General features: G+C 50.0%; 1 protein-coding gene and 1 long non-coding RNA gene across 2 annotated transcripts in view; one reads left to right on the top strand and one right to left on the bottom strand.

The window, feature by feature from the left end:
- SDC3 (syndecan 3) overlaps window positions 1-9,611 on the top strand; it is a 94,173-nt gene extending 84,562 nt beyond the window's left edge. Inside the window, exon 4 of the mRNA XM_035308461.3 lies at window positions 8,758-9,611. Within this exon, the coding sequence (XP_035164352.1) occupies window positions 8,758-8,963 (206 nt within the window). The 3' untranslated portion in view covers window positions 8,964-9,611. The remainder of the gene's footprint in view (window positions 1-8,757) is intronic.
- Window positions 4,473-9,067, bottom strand: LOC108592548 (uncharacterized). The gene is made up of 3 exons (XR_001912715.4): window positions 8,364-9,067; window positions 5,807-5,919; window positions 4,473-4,768 (listed from the first exon to the last, which is right to left on the bottom strand). It is a non-coding gene; the product is annotated as an uncharacterized LOC108592548 (long non-coding RNA).
- Window positions 9,612-12,958: the final 3,347 nt, after the last annotated feature.

The raw sequence follows: 12,958 nt of genomic DNA, 5'->3' as shown, positions 1-12,958 counted from the left end.
GTTAGAACATGAGGGGAGATGCCTCCCAGGGGTCTCCTGCCCCACAAGTCGGTAAGAAACTGTACAGCGCTTGGTGCAGCACCTAGCAGAGTCAACACTCCCAAACATTAGCCACCGTTGTTGTGAACCACACACGATTACTGATAAATGTAGATAACAGGGTATTATTTTATATTTACTATTCTTTATTATTGCTTTACTTATACTTTTGTTGTGGTAAAAATACACATAACTTAAAAGGTCTTTCATCTTGTAAGTTTTTCCATACAACTTCCAAATATAGATAGTGCTACTGGCACAGCTGAAATGCTAATGCTACCCTAGTTACCAGGTGGGGCATATGGAAGGACCACTGGCCATGGAGTGGGCCAGACCTGGGCTTAAACCTCAGCTTCATCGCTGATCTCCGGGGCTGCGAGCCTTTGGTTTCTCCTCCTTTATCTGGGAAGCATATGACAGAATGTATACTTCTCTGTAGACACGAGGGTTTATTCTTGTTGAGGGAGTTGGTGGCCATCCGATATGAATGAGGAATCAAAGCCTGTACATTCTCAGCCTGAGACAGACTCCCCGCCTTCAGATGCCTGGACCAGACTCATTTCTTGCCTTTTAATAACCAAACGTGGAAAGGCATCCACCAGGAACATGCCTGGCCTCTCTCTGTTCCTCCCTGACTCCCGCCCAGCGAGCTGATGGGTGAGTGTGAGGTGAGGGACCTGCTCAGCTTGCCTCCCACTGGGCATAGCCTGTGTCCCCAGTGCAGCCTGCCTGCAGAGGGGCTTATGTTCTGGGTGGTTCTTCGGTAGCAGCTGAGGTCAGCAGGCTAGCTTTGCCCCTCTGGGGAGGTCTGTGCTTGCTCAGCACTGCCAGGAACAGAGAGGATAAGTCTAATTCAGGGGTGGGGGTATTCACAAGCCCATTTGGCTAAAGCTGCCTCCTCCAGGAAGCTTTGTCTGTGACATCACTTCATGTCACTGGCTTTCCAGCTCACCTGAGCATAAGCCAGATTCCTCGTGGCAACCCACAGAGCACTTACCATCTTGACCCCGGTCCCCTCTGGCCTCATCTAACCTTACTTCACCTGTGCCCCTCCCTCTCACTTCATTCCAGTTACACGGGCCATGCTGATTCTGGGCTCCCCAGGCTGGCTCCTACCTCACGGCCCTTGCCTGGAATGTTTATCCAGCAGATGAATATGAATGCATGACCATACTTAGCCACTTAGTTTTTTTTTTTTTTTTTTTGAGACAGAGTTTCACTCTGTCACCAGGCTGGAGTGCAATGGTGCAATCTTGGCTCACTGCAACCTCCGCCTCCTGGGTTCAAGCAATTCTTCTGCCTCAACCTCCCAAGTAGCTGGGACTACAGGCACCAGCCACCATGCCCAGCTAATTTTTGTATTTTTAGTAGAGTCAGGGTTTCACCATGTTGGCCAGGATGGTCTCGATCTCTTGATCTTGTGATCCACCCACCTCGGCCTCCCAAAGTGCTGGGATTACAGGCGTGAACCACTGTGCCGGGCTGCTACTTAGGTCTTAAGTATCACGCTCTTGGCTTCTTGATTGCAACACCCCCTTCCCCACACAAACCCCTTGACATATCATTCCCTTTTCTCCTTAGCACTTATCACTAATACAGTTTATTTCATTTATTTACTTTGTTTATTGTGTCTCTCCCACCAAAATAACCACTCCATGGGACTAAGGGTTGTTTTTTGTTGTTTTCTTTTTTCATTGCGATATCCCCGGTGCTTAGTGCAGGCACATAGAAGGGGCTCAGTAAACAGTTGTGAAATGAATGAATGGAGCTGGTATTATTCTGCCCCACCGTCTGACTGTCACCCGTATGTTCCAAAGTCAGGAGGGGAACTGGGATGCCACTTTTTGAGTCCCCTCACATTCTGGCTGTGCCCAGGTCAGTGTGGCTGAGTAGACACAGCGTAGTTTGGGCAGTGCATCCAGAATGCCTGAGTTTAAATTCCCATTGGAACACCCTCTTAGCTGTGCTTCTGAACCGCTGTGTGCCTTGTGTCCCCATCTGTAAAGTGGGGATGATGAGATCACCTCCCTTATAGAATTATTGTGAGAGTTGAGGAAGAAATAAAGGTACAGTGGCTGGCATAGGGCAAGTGCTCAGTAAATGTCAGCTGGCATTGATCAGCTTCATGGTTTGGAGGAGGTGACCACTTCCCCTGCCTGCATTTCAGGATGGGTTGGAGACCACGGAGACAGGGCATATGGCCTGGCCTTGTGGACTCTGATGCCCAGGATGAAACAAAGGGGCTGGGGGGCAGTATCTGAGACTCAAGCCTGGGCCAGGGAACTCGAAGGGAGGTGGCAGCAGTGTGTGGGTGTGACAGTCTGTAGCTGGGCCTGCTCAGCAGCAGTGGGGGCAGGGATGCTGTCTGCATGATCTCAGGTATCCAAATGCCACAGGTGCCCTTGGAGACCTGTGGAGAGGTAGACTGGTTGTCTGGATGGTAACCTGGCCTTTCACTTCCCCTGTTCAGTCCCAGGATGATGAGACCATGAAGGGCCATTTCTTCACCCCTCACCTGCTCCATAAACAGCACAGAGCCTCAGGGGTGGGCTCTAGAGGGAGAGTTAGGGAAGCAGTGGGATCATGGGCTGGTCCCCAGGACATGGACCGTGGTGACCAGGAACATCTTTGCACTTTCCTGGGTCAGTTTTGTGTGTGGTGTGTGTGTTTGAATTTGTGAGGACATGGGTATATATATGTGTTTGTGTTTGCATGTTAGAGCATTTGCTGACAGACAGACAGACACACACACACACACACACACACACACACACACACACACACACACGAGCGCAAAGGCTGGCCCTGCTGTCAGGAAGCTCTCGGGGAATCTATTCTCCTTCACAATGCTTGCTCTCCGATGTCAGGCTGGAAATGTCAGCTCTGTGCTGCGTGCCAGTCCCTGCTCTGAGTAGGGAAAGCTTCATGCCTCTCAAAGACCCTACTCTGAAGGACATGGACAATGCCAGGCCAGGACTCCTAGCAGAGGGGAGGGATTAGTATAGGGGTTGGGGTCCTGAGTGTAAGCTCAGGGATAAACCAGGCCTGGCAGGGACTGGAAGTCCACTCCCCAGGGGCAGAGAGGCAGCACTCACTACACATGAGAATAATCTGTGACATTTATTACATGCAAGGTGTGCATCAGGCACCTCATGGACATCACCTTACTTTTCAGATGAAGAAACTGAGCCTCAGAGGGGTTTGGAAACTTACTGAAGATCACACAGCTGGAAGATGGCAGATGAGGACTGACCCATGGAGCAGGAAGTAGAAGCTTAGAGAGGATAAGTGGTTTATTTAGAGTCACTGGCATGTTCATGGCAGAGCTGGGATATGACTCAGGCCTCCCTGATTCCAGAGCCTCTGCCCTTAACACCACCACACCCCTCAAGCTCGTGGGTGAGCCAGACACCTGGGGGATGTGTGAAAGGTGGTCAGAGGAGGGAAGGACTGACTCTGCCCAGAAGGGTCAGTGAGGCACGGAGGACAGCTGGGAGTGCTCCAGGGAGACGAGGATGGGGGAGGGCATTCCAGGGGAGAGAAGAGCAGGAGCAAACCACAGAGGCGTGAAATAGGGCGCCACGTTCTGGCAGTTTATGGCTGACCCATTGAGCAGGAAGACAACCTCCTCTTCTCTCTGCCCCCACCCCCATCCTGGTTCAGAAAGCCTGATTGTCCCCACTTCCCTCCACCCTGCTCCTGCAGGCTCCTGGGATATGGACAAGAAAGGAGCTTGTCTTCCCTGGCTCTGCTGGAGTCCTGCCGCGGAGGTTTGGTTACCATGGCGACGGGCTCCATGGAAACTTGCAGCCGGCCTTTTCCAGGATGGGCCTGGACCCCAGCCCACCTGCTGATGCATTGCATCCTCTGGCCACAGAGTCCCGAGGAGGTGCCCGGGGGTGGTCATTCAGCTGCCCGAGCACCCACCCCTTCACCGTGTCGGGGCAGGGAGAGAGTCCTGAAGGGCAGCAGAATGGGATTCTGGCATGCAGGCCTTTGGGTGGCTTCAGGATCCTGCAACAATCCAGGACGTGGAGACCCACATCCTCTTATATTTAGACAAATTGGGAGCAAGTCTTTACATGGCTGCTACTCAATGTCCTGCCCCTTCTGTTTCTGTGTCCTGGTCTGTTTCGGCCCTGGTGCTGCATCCTCTTCACTCAGTTTCTCCCTGGTCCAGCTGTTCTCTGAGTTCTGATCTGTTCACTCCACCACATGCACACCATGCCTCAGGAATGCCCGGTTTCAGAGGATTGCCAGGCTATGGCCATGAGGCTTGCTTTCGGACTGGCCTGGGAGGGGACCCTGACTTGACACTTGGTAGCCACGCAACCTGAAACAAGCTACTCCCTCTTTCCCAGTCTTGGGTTCCACATCTCTAAATACGTGCTTTATGGGATTGCTTGTTCATCCAACAAACGTGCTTAATAATATCTGCATTTATTGAGCGCTTTTTATTTGCACTAAGAACTGCACTTACATCATCTCATTTTATCATTATGACAACCCCATGACACAGGATCTTTATTCCCAATTTGTTTGGCACAGCCACTGAGGGGAAGAAGATGGAGGACCCTGTCGAGGGTCACACACGTGTTGGAGCAGGAAGGCGAACACAGGTGTGTCTGACACCGAAGTTGCCCTCTTCACCACTTCATTATTTGGTCAGTTAATTTTTATCGTGCACTGACAATGAGATGACCTGGTTTCTGCCCCGATGGAGCACCTACTGGGGGAGATGGGAAAAAAGAGCAAAAATAAATACAACGTGTTATGAATAGAGCGTTGAGATAGATAGAGCATGATGGGTGGAGACGATGCTCAGGGGCAATCCCTCTGAGCAAATGACACACAAGGATGAGAGGTCCGAATAATGGGAAGAGCCAGACACGAGAGGGAAGAGAGACCCAGGCAGGGACAAAGGCCTTGTGGTGGGGACGGGTTTGCTGTGTCCTCAGAGGGGCTTGGAGGTGGTGAGTGAAGGGGAGAGAGGCCTGGGATGAGCCAGGGAGGCAGGCAGAGGCTTGATCACGCAGAGCCTCATGGGCCGGGATAGGCGGCATGGTTTATTCTAAGGGCAGTGGACACCATCAGAGGGTGCTAGGCAGGAGAGTGAGTTGACCTGGCATGTGAGAAGCAGCTGCCTCTGCATGCTGTGTGGGGAGTGGGTAGCAGAGGGGCATGATGGGGCCAGGAATACATGAAGTCTCCTGGTTGGAGATGGTGCTGGCCATGGCCGCGGAGGGAAGCTGCTGAGCTTGACTGGTTTGGACATAGAGTAGACAGACCTTGCTGAGGGACTTGTAAGTAGTGGGTGGGGAACATGATGCAGAAAGCAGAGCTCCTCGTTTCTGCCTTGAGCGACCAGGTGGTGATGATGTTTCTTACTGAGATGTGGAGACTCAGGTGGTGCTGGTGGTGGGATGCTGGACAACTGGGTTTTTGTGGGGAGAAGATCCAGAACTTGTTTTGGGATGTGCTGTGTCCGAGAGGCCTGAGAGACAGCCGAGTGGAGATACTCAGGTCTGGAGTTCAAGGAAGAGGTCCGGCTGCAGATACGAATTTGGCTATTGACAGTGTAGACATGAGAACTAAAGCCATGGAGCTTGGTGTGATCAAAGGAGGAAGTGCAGATGCAGATGGGAGGATAAGAGGAAGGGACAGGAGAGGCGGGGAGAGGAGCTGGGAGGAGAAAAGAGGAAAAGGAAGAGAAGAAAGAAGAGAGGAGGGGAGGAGGGCTGTTGGAGCCAGGAACACCTGTGCTTACCTTTTACTGGTGTGGGCGGTGCTTCCAGCGTGCTGAGCACACCCCGAGTCCAGGAGCACTAGCCTTGGAGGCATGGGCAACAGCAGGGACTTTGCCAGTTTGGCCACTAGAACCTGTGTGGGGACAGAAGAGGGTGCTTTGAGGGGTCCAAGGAGGGGCAGTCCTGCTGGACTGAGGGTGGAGGCCAAGGCTTGACAGATGAGTTCCTCATAATGAGGAAGGAGAGAGAAGGAGGGTGTGGAGGTGATGGGGTGTGGGGTTCGGATGGTAAGCAATGTGCAGGAAGCAGGTGGGGGGATGTCGAGAGATGAAAAAAGCAGACATTCGGGGCCAGGTGGATGCGGATACAAGCTGTGGCCCAGAGCAGGAGGCAAGAGGCAGCTTCCTTCCCTGTCCCCATCCTCATCCTGGTAGGAGCCTGGGCTTCCTGGAGACAGCCTGGGGGCTTACACCAAGCCCTTGTCTTAGCTGAGCTGCCTGACTGACCTGGTAACCATATGGCCCCCAAGGGAGACAGCACATGTGGGTCCATGCAGGTGCATCAGGGGCAGGGATATGACTCTGTAGGTGCCTGGAAAGTTCTGGAGCCTTGAAAGTTCTGGACTTGGAGACACTTATGAGCTGTGGGCCTTGGGCAAGAACAACTGGCTGCATGGCACCTCGGGGTCTCACCTGAGCAAGGGTGATAAAAACATGTGAAATATACCCTGCCAGTCCCCAAGCTCTGCCCAAGTGTGAGAGATTATTAGCGCTGCCCAGGCTTTGAAACGCTGTGTGGAGGGTGACCTTAGTTTTATTGAAAGAGAGAGAAAGAGTCAGAGACAGAAAGAGTTGAGACAGAGAAAGAGGAAAACAAGATGGGGATGGACAGGTAGAGACAGAGTCGGAAAACAGGAACAAGAAAGATAGCTATGGAGACCGGGTATGGTGGCTCACACCTGTAATCCCAGCACTTTGGGAGGCCGAGGTGGGTGGATCACTTGAGGTCAGGAGTTCGAGACCAGCTTGGCCACACGGGAAACCCCTTCTCTACTAAAAATACAAAAATTAGCCTGGCCTGGTGGCAGGGGCCTTAATCCCAGCTACAGTGGAGGCTGAGGCAGGAGAATTACTTGAACCTGGGAGGCAGAGGTTGCAGTGAGCTGAGACCATGCCACGGCATTCCAGGCTGGGCAACAGAGCAAGACACCGTCTCAAAAAAAAAAAAAAAAGATACAGGAGAGAAAGCGGTAAAGAGACAAAGGCACAGAACTAGAGAAATAGGAGACACAGGCAGAGTAAGAGAGAGATAAAAAGTTTGAGAGCAAGAGAAGGAGAGGGAGAGACAGAGACATGGACACAGAGAGGTGGGGTGCAGCAGATGTCATATCTGGGCAGTGAGACTGCAAGGATTTTGACTTTCATACATTTGCTCATATTATTTTCTGATTTTTCTCTATGTCTACTTAAAATAATTATCTTTAAAAAATGGTTCCTAGATGTAAATTGGGTTTTAGAAACTTTCTGCAATTTGGAAGTATCTATGAAAAGCTTTACAATTTGCATACAAATTGACCCAGAAATTTCTCTTCTTAGAATGTATTCAAACCAATAATCATGGATGTGCCAAGGATATGATTGCAAGGATGTCTTGGAGTTTCTAATAGCACCCCCCAAAAAACCTTCAAAAATGCCAACAAACAAACTCCCTTACCTAGATGTACAAAATACTTGAATAAATAAAAGAAGGTCCATTCACAGAATGGATTTCTAGATAGCCTTTAAAAGGATGAAGAAGGTAACTTACTGGTGTGAGTATTTATGACATATTAAGTAAATAAAAAAGCAAATTTAAAAAAGGCACAGTATAACTCCATCTTGTTAGGAGAAAATCTGTCTGTATGTGTGCATAGAGAAATACCTGCGATTTTGGTCTCCAAGGTGCTAGGTTTGTTGTGCAACCGTAAAAACAGCTAAAGTTATTTCCAGTGTGGGCTGTGCATTCAGCATTCTGACACATAGCTGCTGCTGGTTGCTTTCCTGTCTTTTGCTGTCCTCAGAGGAAATGGAGGACAGCTGCTCATGGCCCAATGTGTGATAATCCAGCATGATTTTGATGGTCATAATTAAATCACACCTCATCCATGTCAATTCATGCAGATAGAGCCCAGCTATTTTTTGTTAACCATCCCACAGAGGCTATAAGCAGATGCCACCCATTCAGAAAAACAACCTCTCAACTACAGGCTTTGTGACAGTTTCACTCCCTTGGTAGTTGCAGATAGAGGTTTAATATCTTTTTAGATATTGACTCTGGGGTTTATTCACTGCAACCAGGAGAACACCATTAACAGGGGTATCAGGAATGCCTACTCCAGGTAGGGCATAACTAAAAGGTGAGATATAAACCTCAAGACTCAGGGCTGGGCGCAGTGGCTCATATCTGTAATCCTAGCACTTTGGGAGGCTGAACTGGGGGGATCACTTGAGGGTCAGAAGTTCAAGACCAGCCTGGCTGACATGGTGAAACTCTGTCTCTAATAAAAATACAAAAAAATTAAAAATACTAAAAATTTACCTGTTATTACAACACCTTCCCGACATTTCAGATTTACTTACAGTCTCATTTCATTCCAAAAAGAATTTGACGTGGTTTGCCAAATTATATGAATGTAATAGGGTAGAGATAATTGAGGAAATCAGGATGAAGGAAGGCCAAGGCTGTGTACAAAGGACGAAATCAGTGACGTCAGTGAAGAAACCGCATGCCTTAAAGTTCTGAATATTTACAGGTGGGGACATCAGTTTTGCTTTGATCTTTCTAGCAGACTATTTTCAGCATTTAATATGATCAAATATAGAGCAAAATGTAAAGGAATATAAACTTTAGGCAGACACGGTTCCTTTTCTTCTAAGTTCAACTGTTATTATTGTCTATGCAAATAAAGCTTGGCTTTTCTTTTAAACCTCAGGGAAATGGATCCTTCTCTCACACCTGCAATTTCTAGCCAGTGGAAAGTCGATAGGCTGTTCACTGACCACAGCGGCGCCCCAGCTTTATCTCCTGCGTCTATGCACCACGAACGGAACGCAGAGGGAGGCTCTGTTCTCAGGCTCACGTGCGGATATCTTCTTGGTAGAAGGAAAGCAGCCCTGGTTATATCAGGGAAGGCTTTAAACTTCCTTTCTCCAGCTCTGTCCAACATTTCCAGTTTCATCTTCTCGGTCTCCAAACAGAAAAGATTCTGCTGTACCGCTGGTCTCTACCCAGATCCAGTCTGTGCCCACTGTGAGGATGATGTTATTCCAAGTGAGATGTTACCTTGGCAACCAACTTACCAACTCACTCAATTAACCAGCTTCCTCTCTGTAATCAATACTCATTAACGCCGAATCACTTCTTCGCTTTGCCTTGCAATTTCAACCACTCATCCGAGTCAATCTGTTTTTTAATGGTGACAGTCATCTCTCCTTTGGAATATGGAAACTCGCTTGAACCCAACAGAACTCCTCTCCCTGGGGCCTCTGAGGAGGCTGTCATCCCAACTCATGCTCACCTAAGGAAGTCCCAGCTGATGATCTTGGTGGCGTTGGCAGCGGAACCTCCCCAGTGGCTTCCAGCAAGTCACTGGGGCCTTACCCACAATGGAGCTGACGAGGAGGAAGGTGGCACCTGCCATTCAAAACCATAGAGACAGCTTCTATGCACCCAAGAGACTCCTTGGAGGCTCCAAGGGAGAAATACTACCATGTGATGGTTAATTGTAGACTGATGTGGTTTGAGAACAGAGAGAAAAGAAATGAATTATTAAAAACCAAAACAGTCTATTCCACTTCCCACTCTGCTTCTAAGGCAGGGGATGGGGGGTGGTGGTGTAATTCATGTCTCAGGGAGATAGAATTCTACACAACTTCCTTTGCTGCACAGGGCCCAGTGGGAGATGAGGGGGACAGTGGGTATTCTGGAGGCTTTGCAGGTGTTCTGGAGCTGCAGCTTCACAGGGGACCTGGAGTGGGTGGCCTTTGGTAGAGCAGGAATATTCTGTGGGTCTCCAGAGGCTGATAAGAGAGGAGAAGGAGGTTGAGTTCTAAGGAAGCGGAGCCCTGAACGCAGGGAAGGCAGGCTGAGCACTAGGGTGGTGTAAAGACTTCTTGTGGCCCTAAACTTCATGAGAGTCAGCTATGTACACACGTGCCCTGGGTAAGCGGTGTTGGAGATAGATTTAGGGATGCAAGGAAAAGAGGCCTGTTCCGCCATTGGAACGTGATGCAGACAGCAATATAGCACTGCTGGCTGGCAAGATGACCCACAAAAGGAAACAATTAATTAATGAAAAGCATTGTCCTAGGCACTGGAAATTCATTAGAAATTGAAGCAGAAAGATCCCTGCTCTCAAGGGCTCGAGTTCTAGAGGCAGAGGCAGAAAACAGGCCAGGAAACAAATGAATAAGCACTTCAGGTATGCTGAGTGCTGTGAAGATAATGACTCAGAGAGAACCTGGTAGGCGGCCCCTTTAGATGGTGCGGGTCAGGGGGCCTCTCTCGGGAGCTGCCGTTTGATTTGAGCTGAGAGCTGAAGGATGAGGAGCGGCCAGCTCATGAGAAGCCTGGGAAGAGTGCTCCAGAAAGAGCAAACCCCAGCTGTCCTGGCCACGCATTCATTTTCTCCACTAGAAACGTATGCTCTCTACTCTGAGTGCCTTTCCATTGACTCCAGGCTCTCTTAGGGGCCTTTCCTTTTTTTTTGAGATGGAGTCTTGCTCTGTTGCCCAGGCTGGAGTGCAATGGTGAGATCTTGGCTCATTGCAACCTCCACCTCCCAGGTTCAAGTGATTCTCCTTCTGATACAGACTCTGTTTCCAGCCATTAAAAACACTCAGCTTCATTGGTAATAATAATAATAATAATAAAACCAGCATACCTATGCAATACCATTTTCCTCTTGTACATTTAGGGGATTAAAAAAAGTAACTGGTGAGGATCTAGTGAAACATCTCTCTTATACGCTGCAGGTGGAACTCTGAACTGGGAACCCCTTTGAAAGCAACTGGAAAATATTTATCAAAGGCCATAAAAATGTTCCTATTTCTGGAACCAGTAATCTTATTGGGAATCTGTCCTAGGGAAATAATATAAACTATGGAAAAATCTGTGCACAAAGATGTCCAGTTGAACGTTATTTATAAGAATGCAAAGTGACACTGCTTCATTGTGCAATAACAAGAGAAAGGTTGTGATGGGTTAACCCAATGGTATATGGGGTCACCATGAGAGCCGACACAGCAAAGCTGTGTCTTTGTAGTCACATGAATCTTGGCTCAAATTCTGACTCTTCCGGTTTCTTTTTTTCCCCTCTTCTTTTTCTTTTTCTTTCTTTCTTTTTTGTTTGTTTTTGAGATACAGTCTCACTCTGTTGCCCAGGCTGGAGTGCAGTGGCGTAATCCTGGCTCATTGGAACCTCCACCTCCCGGGTTCAAGCGATTCTTCTGCCTCAGCCTTCTGAGGGGCTGGGATTACAGGCTTGTGCCACCACACCTGGTGTATTTTTGTATTTTTAGTAGAGATGGGGTTTTGCCATGTTGGCCATGCTGGTCTCGAACTCCTGACCCCAGGTGATCCACCTGCCTCAGGCTCTCAAAGTGCTGGGATTACAGGTGTGAGCCACCATGCTTGACCTGACTCTTCCAGTTTCTGCTGTGTGATCTTGGTCATGTTCTTTAATCTCACGGGGCCACCAGGCCTTAGTTTCCTCACTGAGAGCACAAGTATATAATTCATCTTATTTTTCATGAGCAGAGAAACGTCATTTCCATGAAGAGCTAAGAAGCGCTCCATGCAGCAGGTGGTCAGTGCTCCAGTGACCCTCCTCCCCCACAGTGACAGCTCACCAAGCACTTTTACTTCCACAATCTCACGCAGTCTTGACAACCTCAGGACAATTATTTCCACTTGGCAGATAAAGAAACTGAGGGTCAGTGAGTGCAGAATAAAAGTCAGCCAGCAGTTAAAGGGATACTCAGGACTTGTCCCCAGGGCTTCTGACCTTTGCATGTGCTGTGGCAAACTCTTCTGCAACTCCTAGGCATCCTTCAAGGTCCAGTTCAAACATCACCTCTTCTAGGGAGCCTCTCCTGATACCTCCCTGTCTGTGCTCCATGGCACAGGGAGGCTTGTGATCTGGAGGCATGCATGGGGCTTTGGTAGAAAGTTTAGCTCCAGATTCAAGGCCCAGCTTCCCCCTCCCCACCTCCTGAGAAGATGGAGTGGTGATCACTCCGGTTACATCTCCCTCCTGATTTAAGAGGGTTTAACTTTCTTTGGTACTCAGAGAGGGTGGTGAGGTTTAAAATGAAGTCGATTCTTCGAAATGACAGCTGCCCTTCTCAGCATGGAGGACTCTGGAAATGGCCTTTGTGTGAACCTGTGCCATTTAATAGAGCATGGCCTCGGGCCTCAGTGTCCCTTTCTGTCCGGTGGAGTACTTCCTCGGAGGGTTGTCGGGGATCGCATGAGTTAATTTATCTAGCGCTTTCTTCACAGTGACTACTGGAAGCGTGGCACGAATGTGAGCTATTATTTTCATTAATCTTATTACTGAAGGGCGCACTTCGCGCGGGGTAATTGCCTGTTTACTGAGAGGCCTCCCCGGGCCGAGCACAGGGCCCTGGGCAGGGCCTGGCACTGAGCCCGGCTCCGCAGAGCTAGGCGAGGGGAGGAAGAAATGAAGACGCGTCCCCCGGGAGGTGATATTTGAGTGGGGAGAAGACGGAGAGGCTCCGGGAAGGGACCCGAGGCCGCGGCCAAGGCTCTAATGAAATGCGCGGCAACGGCTTCCGGGGCGCGCCCGGGGGAGCCCTTGGGACCCCCTAAGCTGCAGCTTAACCCCTGCGAGGGGCGGCGAGGGGCGGCAAGCGGCGGCCCGGGGTGGGGGCGGGGGCGGGGTGAGAGGCGTCCCGGAGTCCGGATCCGCTGGCTGGGGAGGGGCGGGTGTCTCCTGGAGGGCCCCAGGTTCCGGTTCTGCTCCCTGCCCCCCCCCCCGTGCCCCTCTCGCAGCCTGGCCCCGGATTATTTACCCCAATCCGACCTCACTCCTAGCCTGCAGCTACGACCCTGGGTCAGGAGTCAGCCAGCCCTCATTCTGGTCCGGATCCAGCCTCTCACCGGCCGAGCGA

This window comes from Callithrix jacchus, chromosome 7, assembly GCF_049354715.1.
Source record: "Callithrix jacchus isolate 240 chromosome 7, calJac240_pri, whole genome shotgun sequence".
Classification (NCBI taxonomy): Eukaryota; Metazoa; Chordata; class Mammalia; order Primates; family Cebidae; genus Callithrix; species Callithrix jacchus.
This window is presented reverse-complemented; position numbering and strand designations above follow the sequence as displayed.